Source organism: Petaurus breviceps, unplaced genomic scaffold (genome assembly GCF_028583685.1).
Source record: "Petaurus breviceps papuanus isolate PSGF00001 unplaced genomic scaffold, PetGlider_PUasm1.0 101, whole genome shotgun sequence".
Classification (NCBI taxonomy): Eukaryota; Metazoa; Chordata; class Mammalia; order Diprotodontia; family Petauridae; genus Petaurus; species Petaurus breviceps.
The window spans coordinates 3,358,144-3,383,204 of record NW_027185575.1 but is presented as its reverse complement, the minus strand read 5'-3'; the positions used below and the strand labels follow the sequence as shown (position 1 = coordinate 3,383,204).

Sequence of the window (25,061 nt, the reverse complement as noted above, 5' to 3'; positions counted from 1 at the left end):
GAGAGGAGAGAGAGAGCAGAGAGAGAGAGAGAGAGAGAGAGAGAGAGAGAGAGAGAGAGAAGAGAAGAGAAGAGAAGAGAAGAGAAGAGAAGAGAAGAGAAGAGAAGAGGAGAGAAGAGAGAGAGAGAGAGAAAGAGAGAGAGAGAGAGAGAGAGAGAGAAGAATGATCTAAACCTGTGATTGATTTCAACAGTCCCTAGAGCTCCCAATAAAGAAATCCCTTTTACCAATGCATATTTTCATCACTTCTTTTAATTTCTCCTCCAAAAGAACTGGATTGTGAGAGTTGAAGTACCGTGACCTGGATCCCAAAATCAATAGAAGGCAGAAACCAGAGTTGAATCCATGTTCAGTCCTCTTGGCCTTAATTGACATGCGTGTATTTGTGTGCACATGTGTACATATGGGTGTGTGCATATGTGTGTACAATGCACATACATGTGCATATGTGTGCATGTGTGTGTTGGGAGGTGGGGCTGGGTGCTGGGGTTTCAAGTCTGGCCTCTGACAGAGACTAGCTGTGTTTCCCTGGGCAAGTTTCTTAAACTCTCAATGCCCAGAAAATTCTCTAAGACAATAAGTTACTGGAATAGTACAGGAACGCAATGGGAGTTTCCACACTAGGTTTTCTTTACATGGTTGAAATTACAGGTGGGACACAGACACACACGCGCACACACACACACGCACAAAGAAGACATTAAGGAAAATTAAAGTTGAGGGAAATTCAGGCAGACCTGGAAGGAGGCAGAAGAAAAGCATTTTGTTTAGTGCTGGTCAGATTCATTTAGTTCTGCCTTATTAAAGATGAAGGGGTCTGGGTTTAGAGCTTTGTCCCTTATTTTGCAAGTTCTTTTGATTGATGTCATCAAGAGTTGATCTTTTTTTTTCTTTATAATATCTTATTTTTTCCAATTACATGTAAAGATAGTTTTCAGCATTCACTTTCATAAGATTTTAAGTTCCATTTTTTTCTCCCTCCCTCTCCTCTCCCCCTCCCAAGACTGCATGTAATCTGATATAGGCTATATGTGTACAATCACATCAAGCATATTTCCACTTTAGTCATGTTGTGAAAGAAGAATCAGGACAAAAGGGGAAAACCATGAGAAAGGAAAAGAAAAGAGAAAACAGTCTACTTTGATCTGCATTCTGACTCCCAATTCTTTCTCTGGATGTGGACAACGTTTTCCATCATGAATCTTTTGGAATTATCTTAGAACACTGTATTACTGAGAAAAGCTAAGTCTATCATAGTTGATCATCGCACAATGTTGCTGTTACTGTGTACAATGTTCTCCTGGATCTGCTCACTTCACTCAGCATCTGTTCATGTAAGTCTTTATGAATTCCACCTGCTTATCATTTCTTACAGCACAATAATATTCCATTAATGCATATTTCACAACTTGTTCAGCCATTCCCAATTGATGGGCATTCCCTCACTTTCCAATTCTTTGTCACCACAAAAAGAGTTGCTATAAATATTTTATACATGTGGGTCCTTTCCTCTTTTTTATGATGTCTTTGGGACACAGTTGACTTTCTAACACAAACTAAAATGATACTACTGGGTCTCAAGCCCTAAGACCTAGATTCAAATTCTGCCTCTGACTGACTACTATTAATGTGACCTTGGGCAAGGCAATGACTAAAAGGACTAAAAAACTGAGGTTCTTCGTTCCTCTCTGGGTCTCAGTTTCCTCATCTGTAAAATGGGGGTTTGGATTAGATGGCCCCTGAGGTGCTTTCTAGCTCTAGATACATGATTCTGTATGATTTAAAGTTACTTATCCATCCTCCAGGCCTCAGTTAGGAAATTATCTGTAAAATGAGGAAATTTGTACTACAAGACTTTTGATGTTTCTTCCTGTTCTGGATCTATAATCCTATGACCTTCATATGATAATGAGAAATTAGAAGAGTATCATCAGTGTGGTTCTTTCAATCTCCTATTAAGAGCACTTATTCCAAACCCATTTGGCAGGAGAAAAAAGGCTTGGTTTGTTAGATGGAACTTTCTGCTGTAGCATCCCTTCCTGGCCCTCTTAATACAAATCAATCACAGCAATGATGGTTCATTTCCAAGGAGGGTAGGGTTGAGATACACAACTCACTTAAGAAAAGCTTTCAGGGAAATCACAAAAAACAAACAAACAAAACTTTAGAACAATAGGGACCGGGGCCACAGTGGTCAGAACCTTGAGACTAAGGTTCCACTCAGAGCCCCCATTACCCAGGCTTCCCGAAACATCCTGCCTCACAGTCTCCCACTGCACCATTGGCATCCAATCTGAATTTACTGAGCCATGCTACAGAGATGACAATTCCTTATTAGTATCAAGCCACATGACAATGAGTCCATGAGCAGTCAATGATTTAGAACAGGGCCAAATAGCTGAGTGCTATCCTGCCCCTTGAGTACTGGAGAAGAAAAAAAAATTGTCACAGATGCCTGAAGATGGGTCAGAGTGACATTCTGTTGTCTTAAAAATTTCTTAGTGTCTCACAATGGTTCAGGCACAGTGTTAAGGGATAGGCAAGGAGAAAGAGGCCTTGTATAGTAACACATCCTTGTATAGGATACACACACACATACATACATATATATGTGTGTGTATAAAGATAGGTACTACATATTTTAGATATATTTTAAAATACATTTAAAAAACATATACAAACTCTTCCAAATGACAAAAACAACAAAAATCCAACAACCAAAGCATTATCATCAACAACATTGAAATCCTAAGAGAAAGACATTTTATCCTGTTCAGTCAACTAAAGAAAAAAATCAAATTATCCCAAAGGCATCTATGTGTATAAACTTGTCAAACCTTCATGCCATGCTAACTCTCAATTTGTTTATCTGAGGTTTGAACACCATCATGTCTTGCTAGTGAGGGACTGTGGAAGAATCTGTCTCATTTACTTGTTCCCTTTCCAACTCTTTTTGGGGATACAGCTAAATATTTTGGTAGTATTGATTTCTATATTTCTTCTGCAATTTGAATGGGTCATTTTTATATTAATAGTGATGGTTTCTATACAAGTAAGTTGACTTCTTGGGATCATGTCGTGGGATCTGGAAGACTCCTTAAAAGTCATGTAGTCCAATGGATGATGTGGTGTTTGAGTCCAAGAGAAATGCCAGGAGCAGAACAGAGGTCTGTACACAATGTTAGTTGATCTGACCAAGACCTTTGAAACTGTCTGTTTGATATTTGTGAAAAATTATGTTAACATTTGGTTGCCTGGAGAAGTTCATAAATATTGTACATAATTTTCATGATGGCATGCTTGCATGGATTCTGGATAATGGTCAATGCTTTTGTACTTTCCCAGTCACCAGTGGAGTGAAGCAAAGTCACATGCTCACTCCCTCACTTTTTAGCATGATGTTTTCAGGCATGTTGTGAAATGTCTTCAGTGAAAATGAACATGATCAAAGTTAGTTACCATACTGATGGTAAATTATTGCTTTTGGAGGGTGGAAGGCAGGGAAATTGGGGTTAAGTGACTTGCCCAAGGTCACATAGCTAACAAGTGTTAAGTCTCTGAGGCTGGATTTGAACTCAGGTCCTCCTGACTCCAGGGCCGGTGCTCTATTCACTGAGCCACCTAGCCACCCCATGATGGTAAATTATTTAACTTGAAAAGACTACAAGCCAAGACTAAAGTGGAAGGAGAGTTGGTGGGTAACTTTGTTTGCAGATGATTGTATGAAAACTCAATGTAGCCTCTGAAGGAGAGATGCTGCAAAGTGTTGCTCAATTATCTGGTGCTTGTGCTAATTATGGCCTAACAATGAACAATAAAAAAAAGTTCTCCAAAAGACAGTACCTCACCATCCATATGTGGAAGCACTGTTTACAGAAAATTGAGAAACTTTGAATACTTTGGATAAATTCACATACCTTGACAGTATACTTTCAAGGGATGTACACATTGATAATGAGGTTGGCCCATGCATTGCCAGAGCTAGCTAAGCGTCTGGGAGGTTCCAAAGAAAAGCCTGAGAGAGAAGAGGTATTAATCAAATTGGAAACCGAGTCACTTCCATTTGAATTGTCTTAGGACGATTCTGCAGATCACCTGCCAGGATAAGGTACTGGATGCTGAGATTCTTTCACGAGTTGAACTGCCAAGTATTTAAACTCTACTATAGAGAGTAAAATTCTGATGGGCTGGCCACAATGTTCAAATAGCAAATGCACCTTTGCCTAAAAGACTGTTTTATGGAGAACTCACATAAGGCAAGTGCTCACATGGAAGTCAGAAGAAGTGATACAAGGACACCCTCGAGGTTTCTCTAAGAACTTTGGGATCTATTGCATAACATGTGAGGTGTACCCAAAGGATCGCCCAACTTGGCATGCCCGGTAGAAAGAAGGCACTCTGCTACATGAGCAGAGCAGAATTAGAGTTGCTCAAAAGCAATGTGAGATGCACACATTTAACGATGTCTCCATTCCAAAAGTTCCTGTGGACTATTTCTGCGTGATCTGTGGTAGAAGCCTGTATTAGTCTGATCAAGTCAGAGTTGGACATTGGACCTTGATTCCAACATAATATGTCATTTTGGTCCTCTTCAAGAACGAAGGACAGGGTGGCTAGGTGGCGCAGTGAATAGAGCATAGCCCTGGAGTCAGGAGGACCTGAGTTCAAATCTGGCCTCAGATACTTGATGCTTACTAGCCGTGTTACCTTGGGCAAGTCACTTAACCCCAATTGCCCTGCCCTCCCCCCTCCACAAAGCAAAAAAAAAAAAAAAGAAAAAAAAGAATGAAGGACAACAATCAAACTCCCTCTCTTTACAAATAAAAGAACTAAGAAAAGGGGAGTGACATCTTCAAGGTCATATAAGTAACAAATAGCAGAGGTGGGATTTGAACAGAATCCCAGAGTTAGAAGGGACCTCAGTGACCACCTAATCCTCCTCTTACCTAAACAAGAACCCCTACTACAACACACCAGACAAGTGATCATTCTCTTTACTGGAAGACCTCCAAGAATGGAGAAGCCACTACTTCCCAAGGCAGTCCATTCCATTTTGGAATGGGCTCTCATTGTTAGGAAGGTTTGGTGGTGTTGTTTGTTTGTTTTTCTTAATGCAAAGCCTAAATATGCCCATTTGTGTCTTCTAACAGTAGTTCCTAATTGTGTCCTCTGGAGCCAAGTAAAATATGTCTATTTCTTAATCTAAATGACATTCCTTGGAAGACTGCTATCATGTACCCGCCTAAAACATTTCTTCCTGAGTATAAATGTCCTTAGATCTTTCAACTAATCCCCAGGTTACATAGGTTCAAAGTCTTTCACTACACTGGTTTCCTTCAATGAATGCTTTCCAACTGATTACTCCCTTTCCTAATGTGTGGTGTCCTTCTTAAACCTCACTTTGCTCAGCTGTAAAATGAAGAGTATCAGCTTAGGTGACTTCTAAGTTATGAATTCTATAATTCTATATTTTGAGAGGTCTGACATAACTCTAATCACCAACTGTCTATTGGAACTTTCAAACTCAAGACCATAAGATATGAGCAGAGAACAATGGGACTATCTGGTCACCCTCTAATCGTGTTCTCTCTTAACACAGTCTAAGATTTCTTCCACTTTCCAGGCTGCCAATTAACATTGTTGACTCATGTAGAGGTTGAAATCGACTATAATTCCCAGATCTTCTTATTTTTTTCAGATAAACTTTTTTTTTGAGCCCACATATCAAGCTTGACATTTATCACTATTGAACTTTATTTCAACTAGAATAGGCCAATGATCTAGTCTATTAAGATGTTTTGATTCCTGATTCTGTCATCCAAACCCAGACTTCTGCCTCCAAATCCATTGTTCTTATCACTCCCCACCTTCAATTTCCCCAGACTATTGCATTCTTAGGCAGAGATGTCCTATATTGCAACATTCCTCTGGAGATGACCTAAAACATTACCACCCTATGCCTCTGGACAAGTGAGCATTATAATGAAAGATGGATTGGGTTTGGAATCAGAATCCCCAAGTTGGAGTCTTGACTTTGCTGCTCAGTAGGGTATAGTGTAACCAGGGGAGTGCTGGAAAATATTTAACAAATGGCTCTCAAAAAAACATATATATATATATATATGTATATAAACACACACATATATACATACACACATTTATTTACATATATTTATATATCTTTACATATAGAGATAGACACATGTATTTATATATATTATATATAATATACATATATATGTATATTATATATTTATATATTATATTATATATTTATATATGTGTGTGTGATGTGTTTATGTGTGTGTATATACATATATGCATATATGTATGCGTGTATATCTATACCAATGACATACTTTCAAATGCAATCTTCATGATCATTTTTTTCATCACATTCTTGACTCTAGACAGTTGACAAAACAATCAATCAACATTTAAGTGCCTACTATGCACTTAAGTATATACTTATACCAGGCACTGTATAAGCTTTGTCAATTTCTGAGGTGCAAACGCTTACACTGAAAATTTAACAGTCAATTCCCTGTATGAGCTGGCTCCAGCCTACCTCCCTAGGTGTAACCTTGTGTAAGACACTTCATCTTCATTTGAGAGCACAGTAAAATGAGTCTCAAAGAGATGAAGGCTGAAGGTCTATCATTCTCTGTTTTGAGTGACCTGACATGACCCTCATCCCCAACTGCCTATTGGCCCTTTTCAACTTAAGCTCTTGCTATCACCTTGGCCTCAATATGCTCAAAACAAGATTTGTATTCTGTAGCCCCAAGACATCTCTTTTTCTAACTCCTCCATCTAAGTCAAGGGCATTACCAATTTTGAAGTCACCCAGGTTAGCAATCTAGAAGTGATATTTAACTCTGAACTCTCACTCATCGAGCTCCCTCCACACCCGCTGCCCAATATTTCAATCAGTCACATTAGGCAGAGGAAGCATGGCAGACGGGAAAGGGCTTGGGAGGTATTAGACAGGGGTTCATAGCACTGATGCTTCAAGTCTTTGCTATGTCACCCAGCATTCAGTAAGCAAATTCTACATGCCAGGCAGTGTGCTAAGTGTTGGGCACACAAAGAAAGGCTCAACACAATCTCCAGTCTAATGGATGGATCTTCTGCAAATCCCTTTTCCTCTGGGGCTCATTTCTTCCACCTATATAAAATAAAGGAGTTGGATATGATGACTTTGAAGGTCCCCCTCAGTACTGAATTTGCAAGAGAGTCTATGTGTGGCCATTGTAATGTTTCTCACGTTCATTCGCTCCTCTCCGCTGACACAGCCATCACCCTCATTCAGCCCTTCACAACTTCTTGCCTAGACTATTTCAATCACTTCCTAATTGGTCTTCCTGCTTCAAATCTCCATCCTTTCCAGGATATCCTCTACACAGCTACCAAATCTATCTGTTCATGTTATTCCTCGGCTCAAAAGCCTCCAATGGCTCCCAGTGCCTTTAGGCTGATATATAAGCTCTGCTGTTTGGCTTTACCCATCCTTCACAATCTGATTCCCCCTTACCTGCCCAGGATCATTAAATGTTGCTCCTTTTAATATATGTCATGTTCTCATTCATTCATTTGTTTAGTTTTTAGGATCTACTTGCTATTTGGGGCATCTAGATGGTACCATGGTGGGTAGAGTGTTAAGTCTGGAGTTAGGAAGACTCATCTTCCTGAGTTCAAATCTGGTCTCAGACTCTAACTAGCTGTGTGACCTTGAACAAGTCACTTAACCTTGTTGGTCTCAGCTTCCTCATCTATAAAATGAGCCAGAGAAGGAAATGACAACCACTCCAGTATCTCTACCAAGAAAACCCCAAATGAGATTATGAAGAGTCAAACAGGACTGAAACAATTGACCAACAATGACAGTTGCTATATAGGAATATACAAGACGATGTACAAATAAATATTAAGAGGAAGAAAATGAACATTTATTAAGTGCCTACTGTGTGCCATGAACTGTTCTAAGCACTTTGCGATTGTTATCTCATTTGATCCTCAATACAACTCTGGGAGGTAGGTGCCTAGAACATAGTAAAAAATTAAGAAACACTTGTTGATGGATTGTTTGGTTGGACCAACAATCTCAGGTAAAGAATTTAGAGCTCAAGGCAAAACAACAAATGAAAAATATATGAAATTTAACAAGTAAATTGAATTTCCATTGTCCATAGGCAATACTTGCCTTTGTTGTTTATGGCTATATAGATAATTGCTTACATACGTGGCATCTCAAAAGGCTTCATGTCATTTTAAGCTATAAAGGCTTAATGATTAAGCTGTTAAGGCTTAAAATTCTCCTGCTCTGTATGTTTGAAAGTATATCTACTCATCACCTATAGAGGCAACATGACATAATAGACAGGGCATTAGGCTTGAAATTAGGGAAGCCTGGGTTCAAATCTCCCCTCTGGAGGATTTATCAACAGTGGGAGTGGGAGCAGTCTGTAAACTATTCTAGATAGGTTGTATTTGCATTGATGGATAGAGTTCCCATAGGAACAAAATGATAGTTTCTGAAAAGAGAGTATTTTGCAGATCTGTTTAAATTCAACCAACTTCTCATCTCCCACTTTCATATTATACTATGGGCCATAGAAGCCTTTGTCTTCTCTTGGGCTTTTATAAGAAAGCTCAAACAGTAACTGGAGAAATGTTTCTGGCAGCGTGATGTGAAACAGACAGTGTCGAGCTTTCTGCTATCTGTGTGCTTCAGAAATGAGAGATTAAGGCATTTTGGGGGAAAAAACCCCAACCCTCACACACACACACACACACACACACACACACACACAACTGTTCAAGCGATAAGAATGGCTTCAGTTCAGTTTAACAAGCATTTATTTCTTCATCTCCTACCCTGTGCAAGGTACCAGCTAGGGGCTAAGATATAAAGGTAAAACCAAAGCTCACATTCTCCTGGGGGTGGGGGTGGGAGTGTGTGAGGTGATAGAGAAGTCAGTGAATACAAAGTACACATAAAGAAATTAATAGAATTCTAGATCCAGAGCTAGAAAGGACCTTGGGAACCATTTTGTCCAATTCCCCCATTTTACAGATGAAGAAACTATGACAAATATAGAATGTTACATACTTGAGGCCACACAGATATCAAGGGGCAGAGACAGTATTTGAATTCAGGTCCCATGACTTCAAAATCAATTCTTTTTTTACTGTTATAAAAATATATTATATCAAACCATACCATATTATATGTAACGTTATATGATACAATGCAATACAATATAATGTCACATGATATGATATAATGTGATATAACAACAAAATGTAATTAAAACAAGCTATCATTTATAAAGCATTTTAAGGTTTGCCCAGTGCTTTACCTCATTTTTTCTCACAATAAACCTGGGAAGTAAGTGCTACCATTCACCCCATTTTACAAATGAGGAAACTGAGGCAGACAGAGGTTTTAGTGACTTGTTTCGGGTCACATAGTTATTATGCGTCTGAGGTTGGATTTGGACTCAGGTATTCCTAACTCCAGGTCTAGCACTCAAAACACCTAGCTGCCACCTAGCTTTCAATAATAATAGATATTATTTTTACTATAAGTTTTGCAAACATATTACAAATATTATCTCATTTGATCTTCATCATCACCCTGGGATGTAGGTGCTATTATCATCCTTACTTTGCACGTGAAGAATTTGAAGAAGATAAAGGTTAAATGACTTGCCTAGGGTTACATAACTAGTAAGTATCTAAGGCAGGATTTGAACTCAGGTCTTCTAGACTCCCATGACCCATGTTCCATCCACTGAGCCAACCTATTGGAATGTCACATATAGGAGACTTAGTCTGACTGGAATAGAGAGTGCTTGAAAGGCAGTAATGTGACAAGTGCCGGACAGGGAGGAAGGACCCAGATTGTGGAAAGCTCTGAATATCAGACTAAGGATTTTATGTTTCCTCCCAAAAGCAATAGGGAGCCACTGAAGATTTATGGGTAGAAGGAATGAATGATGTTGTTAGATATGTGTTTTAGGAATATCAATTAGGAGGCTCTGTGAAAGATGGATTAGAAAGGGAAGCACTTAGACACCAGGAGACAAATTAGAAAGCTACTGCAATAGTTCAGGCAAGGGATGATCAATCAATTAATTGATCGACCGGCATTTATTTATTGCCCACTATTTCCCAGCTGCTGAGCCAGGCACTGGGGATAAAATACCAAAGTTAGTGCCTACCATAAAGGAACTTAAATTCCTGGAGTAAAGTGACAGCTAAGTGGGTCCACGGATAAAGTAATGGACACAGTATTAGGAAGACCCGAGTTTTATTTCTGCCTTGGACCACTTATTAGCAGTGTGACAAGTCACTTCATCTCTGTTTCCCTCAATTTCTTCATCTGTAAAATGGCACAAGTCTCAGAAGATTGTTAGGATCAAATGACATATTGTGCAATGTGCTTTTCAAACCTTAAAGTGTTATATAAATATGAGTGATTATTACTTCTCATTATTATTACATACTGAGTGAGTTTCTACTCACTAAGGTAATTTCAACTGAAGTAGACCGGAGACAGAAGAGATTATAGAATGATACAGTTGACCTGGAGTGCACTGTCAAGATTAGTTAATCCAGGCACAGTTAGGTGGCACAGTGGATAGTGTACTGGCCCTGGAGTCAGGGGGACCTGAGTTCAAATCTGGCCTGAGACACTTGACACACTCACTAGCTGTGTGACCTTGGGCAAGTCACTTAACCCCAATTACCTTGCCTTCCCCCATTCAAAAAACAGAAAACAAAATGACAAAAAAGATGATCTAATCCAGGGGCAGCTAGGTGGTACAGCGGATAGTGTACTGGCCCTGGAATAAAGAGGAACTGAGTTCAAATCCAGCTTCAGACACTTACAAGTTGTGTGACCCTGGGCAAGTTGCTTAACCCTATCTCCAAAAAAGAAAGAAAAGGGAAAAAAAAATATCTAGTCCAGCTGCAAGTTCCAATCCCTCCATTTTACAAATGAGGAAACTGAGGCTCAGAGACAGTGACTTTGATGAAGGTCACACAGCTAGAAACTGGCGGAACTAGGAGATGTTCTTGACTTTGCAAACGTAACTGCTAAAATGTCAAGGTTGCACCAAACTCTGTGGGGCATGAAAAAGTCAACTCTAGGCTAGTATCATTCCTACCAAATAAATGGGGAAGGAGGGAAGGAAGAAGGTGGGAAGGGATCTAGAGAGGTAGCTCCAAATTACTGACCTCCAAATAAATGCCTTTATTCCATTGACATGTGATGGGTGTAAGGGCAAAGGATTGTCAACCAAAGCATGCTCCACAAAATGGAAAAGTCACTGCTAAATAAGTGCGAGTGTAAGACTGAGATCTTTACCACCAGAAAAGCATTTTATTAATAGGACATAAGCACAATAGATGAATACTGTTTGAATTTTCAGGAAAATGAGAAGAGGTGCATTTCTGGGTCAGTTCACTACTTACAGTTGAAAAGAGGAAAGAAAGGGGAGGAGAATGGTGACCTGGGGCCATGTGCTGACCTAAAAGATTTAAACAAATAGATGAAGAGAGAACATTTCCACTTAGCAAATGAGAGAGACATAAATAGAGCTGAGCAGAATTATTTCCAAAGCTGGTTGTTCCCTCAAGGTCTCCTTACCTCATAAATAAGGATGCTACAAAGAGAACACTTAATGTGGCCCTAGGGTCCTGATACAATGGGGCCTCCTAGGTCTAGAGAACCTCAAGCTCAAAACCATAAAGTTCACCTCTGAGCAGCTCCGAAAGACAGTCTGATGTTCTAGGTCAGACCAAGAAGGTAAGGATAACAAAGACTGTTACACAAAGTAGGCAGTCAATAAATACACGTCAAAGGAGTTGATCAATTACACAATCACAGGATTTTTATCTTGGAAGGGACCACAGAGTGGGACCCATATGTGAAGATAATCCAAACTCTAAGAAAACAGACCTGCTGTGGCCCAGCCTCTTCTAGGAGGCCTCTGATAAGGGATCCAAAGATCCAGAAGATACTTCAGAGGCCACTGAAGCCAACCTTGGCTCCCCATTTTACAGATGAACAAATAGAGGTTTAGCTAGTGTCAGTGGCAGGATTTGAAACCAAGTTTTCCTGACTCCAAGTTGAGCATGCTATTCTCTATATCATGCCCAGCCCCCTCAGGAGGCATCCCATTCTGCTCAAGAAAAAAAATCTCTAATCCCCCCCCTCCCCCCCCCACACACACAAACAACAACAACAAAAACAGGACATTTATATGGAAATTTAAGAATGGCCAGGTGCTCTCCATTTATCGAGTCATTTGATCCACAGGATTCCATTAGGTGACTATGATTCTTATCCTCATTTAACAGATGAGGACTCTAAGGCTGAGGCAGGTTAAGTGACCTCCCAGTATCCTCTTGTCTGAGGTGGGATTTCATCTCAGCTTTTTCCTGATTCCAAGTCCAAAACTCTCGTTCACACCAACCTATCTGTTTAGCCAGACAACCTGGATTCAAAATCACAGGTTCCTAACATCCCATCTCTAAAAATTAGTGCCTGTGTCCCCTTGGCCAAGTCCCTTAACATCCCTGCCGCTTCCTTTGCTAATTGATGAAACAAAAGAGGTCAGGCTCCATAGCCTCTGAGGTTTTTCCCAGCTCCTGATTCCATGACTTTAGGATCATTTCCCACTGATTATTATCCATAGTTGTGCCTCCTGAAGCCAAACAGAACAAGTCTGATCTCTCTTCTTGGTAGCCCTTCCGATTCTTGAAGAATGCTATCATATCCCATCTTCCCCATCAATTTTCTTATTTGCAATATAAACTTCCCCAATTCCTTCAACTGACTCTCATATGGCAGACTCATGGCCTTTCCACGTACTAGCTGACCACCTATGTACGCTGTGTCCGGATTATGTGGCACAATAGATTGGGCCAAACTTGGAGTTCTGACCTGAGTTCAAATCTTATGTCAGACATTTATGAGCATTGTGGCACTTGGAAAGTCATTTAACTGAGACAGAAGTCTTCCTCCATTTCCTCATCTGTAAAATGGAAATAATATATACACCTATGTCCACCATTGTTGAGAGGGTCAAATGAGATAATAATTCTAAAGTGCTTTGCACATAGTGCCTGGTACAAAGTCAGTGCTATATAAATGTCAGTTGATGCTACCACTACCACCACCACCACCACTACCACTACTACCACTACCACTACTACCACTAACACTACTACTACCACTACCACCACCACCACTACTACCACTACCACTACTACCACTACCACTATTACTACCACTATCACTACTAACTACCACTACCACTACTACTACTACCACTACCACTGCTACTACCACCACCACTACTACCACTACCATTACTACTACCATGACTACCACCACTACCACTACTACCACTACCACTACTACCACTACCACTACTACTACTACCACTATCACTATTACTACCACTACTACTACTACTACTACCACTACTACTACCACTACTACTACTACTACTGCTGCTGCTGCCGCTGCTATACTACAGCATCCAGAAATGAACACGATACTCCAGATGTGATATGATCAGTGTGGAGAGAAATAATTATTGAGCAGACAAGACAGCTTGGAGTTGATACATCAAGAAAGCAGAAAGGTGAGGTTGATGGGTGAGGTAGTTTGTTGAGGTAAGAGTCTGGTTACTTCCCTATTCCTTGCATTCTCTCATTGTTCCTCCTGTGAGACTCAGCAATTGTCAGATGGAAGCTCCTGGGTCATAATAAGATTCTGGCACATCTGGTTCCTTTGCAAGGACAGGGCATGACTTGCCAATTAATAAATTAACTGGTCAAATTTATACAGCAACTGTCGGGCAGAGCTGAGTAGAGATGGGTGTTTGGGGGGACATAAAGTCTGAATGATGGAGAGAGCTCTAAGTGCAGAGAGGAATCAAAAGCCTCTTGAGGATCCCCATATGAAAAGGACGCACTTTCCAGTTTTGCAATCCTGGGAAAAATATAACAGCATCACCTTCTGTGTTTGGAGATGGATGAATCTGCTCACAGGTCTTCCACAGGCTCTTATCACATAAGCCAGAAAGCATCCTTTTTCTGCCCCCACCTAACTTGAGGAATAATGGGCATGTTCTTACTACATCACACAGGCCAGTGGAGCAGAAACCAACTCCCAATTTTTCAGAGATATTTGGGGCATTCATACATGGCGACTTGGCAATAAACTTAAGAGGGGTAAAATCCTAGACATTAGACCTGAAAGGTACCTTCGAGGTCATTGGGACCAACTTCATCATTTTACAGAAGACAGAACTGAGATCCAGAGTGGTTGAGTTACTTACCCAAGGTCACACAGAAACAATACTGGGATTTGATTATAATACTGGGTCTCTGATAACAAATCTAGCTAATTTCCTACATCACTCTGTTGTCCCCTTCCTGTCACTAGTCAAAAGTCCTATAAGAACAGAGGGAATGGGGTTGCAAGACTTCCTAGGCAATGCTTCTGATTCAGTTGGGGACAAAAGCATATATTTCCAGTATTACAGCCTTTATGGGATCAGTGATTTTTAAAAATTTACTTGAAGCCAACCTAAAAATGAACCTCAAAGTCAATACAATCACTCTCTGCTGCCCTTCTCTTCATCTCATCCTTCTCTCTCTTTTTTTGTCTCTCCCTCCCCTTTACATGACCTTTTCCTCTCCTCTTTCTCTCTCTCTCTGCTCTCTTCTTCCTTTTCTTCCCTCCATTTTTCCCTACCTGACTCCCTCTTCCCTTTCCTTCCCCTTTTCTCCCTTTCCTTTATCTCCTCCCTTTCCCCTCTCCTTTCTCTCCTTCCCCTATCTCTTTCCTCTCTTTTTTCCTCCCTTCCTCCTTCTCTGCCTCTCTCCCTCTCCCCTTCCTCTGCCTCCCTTCTCCTCCCTCTTTCTCTCTCTCCCCTTCTTCCTCTCCCTCCCTCCATCCTTCTCTACCTAAACCTGTCTCTCTCCCTCCCTCCCTCTCTTTTCCTCCTCTTACTTTTTTCTCCCTTTCTGCTCAGTGCCCTACCTCCTTATCTCCCTCCTGCCATGATAAGTCACTGAGTTTATTTTGAGAATACAAGAATCCTTTATTGCTACAAAACTCATTCCAGAGAATTACATTAACCAACCACGAGGCACAACATTGGTTAGTGTTATATTCCTGTTTATACATCTCCTCCAGTCCACAGAGAGAGCATGGAAGCACTGAGAAAAGCAAACATTATAATTAAGGGCCAGAGGGACTGATTCAGGATGAAAGATTAGAAATACTAAATATATAAACTTGGGCAACATTTTCACCAAGGAGGGATGGAATAACTGCTTTTAAAGTCTCTCAGCCTTCTAAGAACCTAATGAGAGATAGGGGGAGTTAGAGGCAAGACCAAAAACATTGTGAAACCAGGCAAAAGGGAATTAAGATTAAACCCTTTTTTAAAGCATGAGATGTCAATTCTTTGGTTTAGTGCCCCAAGAAGGCCTCAGGACTACTCTGGCATTTCTCATTTGCTAATCTTCTTCATAACATTTGCCCATTTCTTTAACTAACACTTAGACTGGACCTTCCCTTGGGGTGTTGAGTAATTTCTATTCCAGTCTTTGCTCGATTTTGTTGTGGCATTTTTTTCCTCCATGGTCTCTCGTGCCTTATTGGCTGTCTCTCCTGAGAGTTCAAGATGCCTTGGCACATGGACTATCCTGAGGGAGAGGGATTAGTCACACCATTTTCTATAGATAAGTCATGAACTTCTCTCAAGTCTCTCTTTTGTCTGAAGTCTCCCAATCACCTGCAACAAGTATGACTTCTCTTTTTTGGGGGGAGGGAGATGAAGATGTAAGGGGAGTAGGGGAGAGAGAAGTGTTTCCTCCTCCCTCCCCTCTACTTTTCCTCTCCTCTTCCTTCCCCTCCCCTTCAACTATGCACTTGAGAGTTTATTTATTACTGAAAAAGAACAGGCATGCATGGCGATGGACAGAAATATGCAGTCTTAAAAACTTGAGAGGGAGGGATCTGGAGCCCAGTGTTTAGAAATGTTCGTTCCATCTGATCCTTTGGGGAGCTAAGGTGTACCTTTGTATTAACTGTCAAAAATTTAGTTTGGTTGTTTTAAATTTCCTTGAATAGATTTTTGCTGTTATATCACCTTCATTTCTGAATATGCCTTCCTCCAGACCCTTCATTTGTAACAAATAATAAAAAAGAGGAACAAAAGACAGTTCTGAAAAATTAATTAACCCATTTACTGCCTCTCTGATGGTGGGAAGTCATCTATATACAAACTGCGCATGGGGGTGGGGAGAGCTAGAATAAAAGGCTTCTAAGGTCCCTTATGACTGTGAATCTATGATCCTATGATCAACCAATAGTATTTGTAATATTCCATACCCATAATCACCTACCTCTTACAAGGAAGAGAGGGAGATTCATTTTTTCCATCACTCTTTCTTTATGTTCTATTTATCCATCTATCTATCCATCCATCCATCTCTCTCTATCCATCCATCCATCCATCCATCCATCCATCCAGTAAACAGATGAATTAATAATGACAATAACTAGTATTTACAAAACACTTTAAGAATAGCAAAGTACTTTACAAATATTATCTCATGTCATTCTCGCAACAACCCTGGGAGAATGACTCCAGTGGTGGGGAACCTGCAATCTCAAGACTGCATGTGGCCCAATGAGTCCTCAAGTTTGGCCCTTTGAATCCAAAGTTAGATCCCCACTTGAGGACCCAGAGGGCCACATGTCGCCTCAAGACCACAGGTTTCCAACCCCTGAATTAGGCATTGATTAGGCATTGTGGGTTGGCAGAAGAGTAGGTCAGAAATTTCCAGGCTCTCCTGATTTTCTCCACAAACAGACAGAAAATCACCATGAAATGAATGTAGAGAAGCAAAAATAATGTGGGAAAAGGAGTTGTTTTCCTAAGACAACTTGACAGGACCTCAGAAATGACAAGACCTCCAGGGGTTGAGGTTTGGCCTGAGTAAAGGATTGAATGAATTAAAAAACAGCGGAATAGGCACTATTTTCTTGCAGATGAGGAAACGGAGGCAGGCAGAAGTTAAATGACTTGCCCAGGGTCACCCAGCTAGTAAGTGTCTGAAGTCAAATTTACACTCAAATCCTCCTCACTCCAGGCCCAGAGCTCTATCAAGTGCGCCACCTAGCTGTCTTGTGAAATCAAGTGAAAGAATCATTTCTTAGCAACTGAGTAGGAACAAAAAAACCTCCTGTCCATGGCTCTGGAGGGCAGGGGAATTGTAGTCTACTTAATGGAATGCACTGTATTCAAACACCTTAAATGTACTCACTGACATATATACAACTTAAATCAGCTATCTGCAAGCTATTTAAGTAAAAGCTATTCCTATTAGGCATTGATGCATGTCCAAAGAATCTCTGCTAAACACTACTTTGATAGCTAATTTCTATGGTTTTGCCTTATCTGTACAGTATATACTTGAGAGTAATAAAACTACAGAGCATTAAAAAAAAATACCCTATAAGTCATATACCCCATTAAGTCTAACCAGCTTCTGGCTTCTCTCCTAATCAGTCCACATTAGTGAGGTTTGCCTATAACCATCAAAGAAAGTGTCTTTTAAAGTCAACTCTCAATTGTTAGTGTCATGGGGGATGGAGAGAGAGCACAGATAAATGAAATCCACAGATAATCCCAAATCCTTGGCTTAAACAAGAATTTTAATCTCCTTTACCCAGGACTGCTAAGAACAAAATCAATTCATGTGAGTGTCCCCTTTCCCCAACTCCGACTGCACTCAGCAGAGCTGCCAATGAGTGGTGAGATGCCCCAGAGAATGGGTTGGAGCCAGGGGTCTGGATAATTGACTGACTGGGTAGCACACCTCAGAAGAACTGAGAAGCTTATGTATTTCAAAGTCTGCTCTGGAATCTGGAACCCAGCATGGGATCACTCCTTGAGAAAAATGGTATTTTCTATCACAGGCAGCAGGGGTTCTCATTCTTTGGCATCAAGGCTTGGGGAGTGGGCGGGTGTTAGCCAGTCTCCTCCCACCTGCCCAGTGCCTTGCTGCAGGGAGCTGCTTATCCTTACTACCTGCTTAACACCCCCGCTGTTTTCTTCTGACTTTCCCAGAGGCTTTAGCGATGTGCTCAGCAGTGGTTATCAGCATTCCAACACTCAAAAGGGCACAGTGGAAAGAAAACTGGATTTGGAACCAATGGGCCTGGTTTTGATTCTTGGTTACCGAAATTCACTCATTACTTGCGTGACCTTTGGCAAATTACTTCATTTCTCTTGGCCTTAGTTTCCTCATCTGGATGAGGGAGATGCTCTAGGTGAACTCTACAGTGTCTTCCAGCCCTTTATCTATGATCTATAACCTAGAGATTCAAATCCTAATTTTATCTGTGTGACCTAGGGCAAATCATTTCATTTCTCTGGGTCTCAGCTTCCCCATTTGTAAAATGAAGGTATCAACTAGATGACTGTTAAGTCCACTTCCAGATCTAAATCTATGATCTTGTGATTCTCTGACCTCTGACCTAAACTTTCCAGACCTGGGATGCATCTGAAATCCATTATGGCCCCTTCCCCAAATTCAGATCAGAGAAAACAAACTATTGACTCCTCATCCAGAGTGACCAGGTCTACCCTACTTATTCCCATATCATAAGGTTCAAGAAAAATCCACTACTTGAAATGGCCTTCCTATTTCTGGATCCTCTGTATAACAATTAAGTCTATTTCAAGCAGTGACGTGCAGCAAAGTCTCCAGATCCGCAGTCAAAAATAAACACACAATTGGTATTAAAAATTGATACAGCGGTTTCAAGGATTCCAGAGATATGCACTTCATTCTTGGAAGGAAAGAGCTGTTCTTTTAAAGGGAGAACAAAACAGGACAAATGTCTAAAAACTTTCACTTTCCATAAGATACCTTAGATTCAGTTAGGAAATGGTTATTTTCCACCCTCTTCCCCACCCTTATGAGCTTACCTTCCCCTTCCTATTTCCAGACCCTTAAAAAAAAGAAAAAGAAAGAAACTCTCTTTGCCATCATTATAAAGGCATTGGACACAGACTAGAAAGTAAGCTATAGAGTGCACTTCTCTTAGGGCATGGCTATGCTATTTAGCTAGCTTTAACATTATGCTGCCCCCTAAAGTGCCCACCCATTCTCCTGAGCCTATGGCAAAGGATGTAGATTTTGTCTGACTCTGCAAATATGATCAGACCAAGAGTGTTCCAACAAGTCAAAATTCTACAGAATAAAAAAACAAATAAGCAAACCAATGATTCTTCCATTTTGCATCTATAAAAGTCCTTTATAAAGGCATTTATAAAGACATTGCAATGCCCCCTCTTGATTCATTATGTCATTTGGTCCCCATAATAGACCAGGGAGTATAAAGCATAAAAACAGATTTTGTGATGATCCATATTCTGCATTACAAAAGCCTTTATTTCTCTGGCATCCTAACTTGGGCAGTCATTCTCTCTCTCCTCTCTTACTTTATCTTCCCAATGGACCTGTGGAATATGTAGAGGAAAGATCAATTTTTAAAAAGAACACTGTGGGTCAGGGAAATTAATTGCCTAGGGTCACACAGCTGGTGGCTTCAGGACCAGCATCCAAGTATCCTAACTCCTGGTTCAAGACTCTTCTTTCTGGAAGCCCCCCAAAAGAGGGGGGAAAGGATTTTTCCCCTGGGCAAAGTGCAGTTCCCTGGAACTCAAAAAAACTGGTTCTTCTAACTGAATACAAGGGGTTAGAATCAACAGTATTGGAACCAGAATGTATTTTCTTTCAGCTGTAACTGAGTAAGAGAAGTCTAGCACAACAGTATGTCTGAGCCTATAGCCCCACCAAATGTGGATTTTCCTGGAATTTCACACTGCAAATAACGACTTTTGAAAAGCAAATGCAACTTTTTAACATCAATTGGCAACATGTCACTACCAATCCACTTCCAGCCTAAACTTAAAAAGCTTTGGGGGGAAAGAGGCAGGAGAGAGCAAGTGATTTTCATCTAGTTGGACTTCGGCTCTGAAGGACTATGGCCAGTACCCAGGAGCTAGAGCAAAAAAGACATCTCCCAGGGAGAGAGCAAAATAGGAGGCTTGTAAAACACCTTGGTTGATAACTTGAGCTAACTGGCTCCCTTTTCATGCACCCAGAATGGAATTGCAAAGCCCTGGGCTCACAAACACTGCACTGGGCAGGAAACTCATATTTTACCCTTTTATTCTCAATGACCCTCCCTCTGAGGCTCCCGACAGCTGCTGCTGGTCTTGGCTGTCCTTGGCACCGATGCCGTCTTCTCTCCAGCACACCCTGGCCAATGATGAGCCCTACTCTTGACAATGCCCGGTTGTTTCCAATGTCTCTTCTGTTTCTCTCTAATCCTCCTCAATATCAACATCACCCAGCTCTGTAAGAGCTCAGCATCCTTCCTCTCTCATCTTCCTCTTCCTCTGCCCTGGCATTCCTCTACAAGTAACTCCTGGAATGTCTAAGATCGCTGTCCAATACCAGACACCCCTCCCTCAATTCTCAGTAGCTTTTCAAGTTAAGACCTCATCACTCACCCATACCCTCACCGCATAATGAATATACCCAATTTTTCGTCCCCTACCCTTGATGCCCTATGGGAAGCTATCCCACGATTTTCTCTTTCAGGTCAGCACATCCCAACTTCTCAGTCAGGAATATGTTCTCTCTCTCTCTACCCACGTGGGACCAGGAGGGGCAGTTTTTTTTTTCCCCCTTCTACTGGGGTCACCTCATTTCTCCCCTTTCTGTCTCCCTCCTTCCTTTGCCTCCTCCTCCCACTAAATCAGCTACCCTGACTTGATTCCTAGAGGGGACCAGAGGGAGGAATGCTTTCTCTCTGGGATGCAGAGGGGCACAGGAGCTGCAGACTGGCAGAGAATGCTAGCGGGAGAGTAGTCCCATCAACAATGGACAGTCTTTTTTCCGAGTAAATCCCCCTTACGTCATTCGGACAGCCCAAAGGGGAGAGATGCCAACCAGGGCCTGAAGAAAACCCCAAGGGTGTGTATGTGTGTGTGTGTCTGCGTGTGTGTGTGTTTATTCGCTTTTCTGTATGCTTGTGTGTCCTGATGGTTGGTGGTAGTAATGGGGAGGGGGGTTGTCTAACTTTTTCTTCTAATTGCCAACCCTTATCTTCCCTGTCTGCCTCCAAACCTCGCCACCTGCAGATGCTCTTCTCTGGCCCCTCAAGTCCCTGAAAAAGACGCTTGGAGATCACCTGTTCAAAGTGTGCGCTGGGGCCCCTCGAACGAGAGGTAGGCTGTGGGGTTCAGAGGAGCTAGGGCTGCGGCTTTGGGCAGCTCACCTATCCATCAAACTCATGGACTTCAAGAGAAGAGAAGTAAGTTTCCCCTCCCCTCCCCTCCCCTCCCGTGCTCTCCATTCCCTCCTAAGCTGCCTCCAAGGATCTCATTACTCCAGGTCAGCCCTCTGGACTGGAGCTGTAGGGTCCCCAGGAAAGAGGGGACAAAAAGGCACTGCGGGGGCCCGGAGGCACAGGTGGCCGGCTTACCTTTGTATAGCAGCGCTCCGAGCACCAGGCTGAGCGCCCCGCACAGCTGCCCGCCAGGCCCGGGGGCCGCCCCCTCGGTGCCCATGGTGAAGGCAAAGGCTGTGGCCCCGGCTCCGGCTCTGGCTTCGATCCCGCTGGGGCTTTGGTTATCAAGGGTTCACACTCTTCTCGCAGCTGCCGCAGCCTCTCTCCTACGGGCGCTACCCCGGCCCGCAGCCCTATCCGGGCGCTGCATCGTAGCTGTGTGCCCCTCCGGGGGGTGCCAGGCGGGCACCCTCAGTGCCTGGCTGGGCTCCGCGACATGGCCCGCCGGCCGCCTGGAGCTGGGCGCCCTGAGCGCAGTCTGTCCCCTAGCACGCCGTGCCAGGAGCTCCCAGGGAGCCCCAACCACCTTCTCCGTAGCTGTCCGCTGCAGCCGATGCCCGGTGCCCGGTGCCCGCTGTCCACTGCCCAAGCCCGCGGGCCCGCAGCGGTGCCTGCTCTCTCCGCCTCCTTCTCTCCCTTCTCTTCTTCCTGCGCTCTCCCGTCTAGCTCAGGCTCCTGCTCAGGGTCTGAGAACTTTTCTCTCTCCGCATCCTAGGCTGAGGTTGCCTCCGACTCTGCCTCCCCCAGCCCCGCCTCTGCCTCTGCCTCCGCCTCCGCCTCCGCCCCCGCCTCCTATTCAGTCACTGCCCCTACCTCTTTCCTCCCCTCCCTTCCCTTTCTCTGCTCTCCTCCTAGACTCGCAGTGCCTGGTCAGAGAAGAAGGGAGGCCGAGTTAGAGGAGGTATCTGAGGGGAGGAGGGAGATGGGGAGGGGAAGGGAGAGGAATAACGTGAAGTGAAAACGCCTTGAAGGCGAGGGGGAAAAGAAGGAGACAGAGGAAGGGGGAAGAGGGGAAAAAAGGTCTGGCGAGAAGAGGGGAGAGGGGAGGGAAGACGAGGACAGAGGAGACTGTGGGGAAGGAGAGACAATAGAGGAAAGAACGAAATAGTGTGATCAGAAAGGAGAGTGGCTCAAGAAATCCTAGCAGAGACCTCATCTGAGGGAGGTTCTGTCTGGAGGAGCTCTTGGGAAAGGATAGGGAAGGGTGGCCCTATATTTGGAAAGAGAACAAACTGACTTTACCATACCATTAATCCCATTCAGAGGGACAAGGGTTGCAAAGCCATTTGAGGTAATCCTTCTGTCCTCTTCCCAACTCACCTGGAACCAGGGCCAGAGACAATTCCCATAACACCCCTCTCTGAAGGCCATCCCCTCCTCCAAATACCCCCACTTTTGCATTCATACCCCATTCCTGCCTGGCAAAATTGTGACACAAATTCCCCAAGGAAAGCCTGGGGCCCCAAGCCCCAAACAGGGATCTGTTTATGCACAAGCAGTCTGATTGCAGAATGCAGGTAAGACAAATCCTGTGAACCTAGGGGTGGGAAGGGACTAGCATCCCACCATGCCCCTGCCTCTCAGCATAGCTGCCTCTTCCAATCCATTCTAACAGATGGGGATCTTTTATTACTCTCCCAGGAAACCTCCACTCCTCAAATGGAGTGCTCCCTTGATTAAGAGAGTGCTGGGGCAGCCATTCTCCTCTAACATATGCCGGGAAGAGGGCAGGGTGGCCCCTCAGAAACAAGGCCTGCTTAGCATACATGGGAAAGCAAGCCTTAATCTGTTTCATATGTCAACATCATTTCTGCTCATCAGAGCACCAACTCTGGCAGTCTAAAGCAGTAAGTACTTAAGGGGGAAAAAAAACCAAAATCCCTTTTAAGGAGGGAGAGCAAGAAAGAGTGATAGAGAAACAGAGGCAGAGAGATAGAGACAAAGAGAGAACAGAGAGGTAGAGAGATGCATAAAAGATAAACAGAGATAGAGACACAGACAGAGACAAACCCTGAGAAAAGAGAGAGACACAGAAAGTCAGAGACAGAGGCACACATACAGAGACAGACACAGGCACACAGAAAGAGCAAAATTAGTCTAAACTTATTTTTCTTAAATGTTAACTATTATACTTGCCAGTGATTGTCTCCATCTATAGCCATCACTGACTCTTCATATTAGGAAGGCCATGAATAAGGCTATGGGTCTCCAAGATGGTGAAGGACCTTGACATCATGCTCTATAAGGATTGATAGAAGGAAATGGGGATCTTTGACTTGGAGAACAATAGACTGAGTGGGACATGATAGCTGTCTTAAAATATTTCAAGAGCTGTCACTTAAAATAGAGAATAGATGTTTTCTCTTTGGCTCCACAGGGCAGAATGGGTAGCAATGGGTGATCACTGAAAAAAGGCAAATTCCAGCTGAGTATCAAAACTTTTCTAATGATTTCATTGTTGTTCCATCATTTCAATCATGCCCAATTCTTCATATCTCCATTTGGGATTTTCTTGACAAAAATGCTGGAGGGGTTTGCCATTTCTTGATACAGTCTATTTTATAGATGAGGAAACTGAAGCAAATAGGGTTAAGTGACTTGTCTAGGGTCACATAGTTAGTGGTGTCTGAGGCTTCATTTGAACTCAGGTTTTCTTGACTCCTGACCCAGTGCTCTATGCACTTCACCACCTAGCTGCCCTTCTAATGGCTAGAGCTCCCATAAAGAAATACTAGCTGTGTTAGAGACAATGGTTCTCTTTCCCTGGAGGTCTCCAGGAAAGACTGGATTCTTGTTCACTTTTAGTGTATATTAAATGATCTCTGAGGTCCTTTGCCATTCTAGTATTTTGTGATTTTTATTCTTTAGTCAGAATCAGAATCAGAGGCTAGAGCTGGGTTTGGTGTCTGAAACATCTGAATTCAAACCTCAAACTTAACACAGCAGCTGAGTGACCCTGGGAATGTCATTTAATTTAGGCCTCAGGCAACTTCCCTAGGAGTCACAGATAGACTGTGCTCAGTTGGGGTGGAAGGAGATCTTTACAAAGAAGAAACTAGAGAATCTTTGCAAATTCAGACATAGCAGCACCTTATCAGGATAATATCGTAGGATTATTGATTAAGAATTGGAAGGGTCCTCATGGGGGGACTGAGACCCAGTGAAATCTAGCAACTTGCCCAAGGTCACATGGGAAGTGAATGACAGAGCTGGGATTAGAAGAACAGAGGTCTTCCTACTGTCAAGCCACTGAACCATGGAAAGAAAGGCTATCCTCAGGAAAGTTTTGAAAACTTTGCTAAATCCCTACAAATCACCCCTGGAAAAATCCACAGCACAAGGTTTGCAAAGCACTTTTCTATTACTTGTCTTATCTGAACCTCACAACTTCCCTGTTGAGATAAGTCCCAAAGGCATTGCTTATCCTTACTTCATGGATAGAGATTCAGATAGTGAAATCACTTGACCATATTCAAGAGGTGACATTTGAACTCATGTCTCCTTGAGTTCAGGTCTAGTACTTTATGGATTACACTAAGCTAAGGTACCTCTGAAAGAATATGTTTTATTTATTTCATGGGGGCCTGTTCTT

At 42.5% G+C, this 25,061-nt stretch overlaps 1 protein-coding gene across 1 annotated transcript in view; it reads right to left on the bottom strand.

Annotated features, from left to right (window-relative positions):
* LOC138157907 (transmembrane protein 132C-like) overlaps positions 1–21,740 on the bottom strand; it is a 612,402-nt gene extending 590,662 nt beyond the window's left edge. The window contains exon 1 of the mRNA XM_069083711.1: positions 21,605–21,740. Within this exon, the coding sequence (XP_068939812.1) occupies positions 21,605–21,689 (85 nt within the window). The 5' untranslated portion in view covers positions 21,690–21,740. The remainder of the gene's footprint in view (positions 1–21,604) is intronic.
* Positions 21,741–25,061: the final 3,321 nt, after the last annotated feature.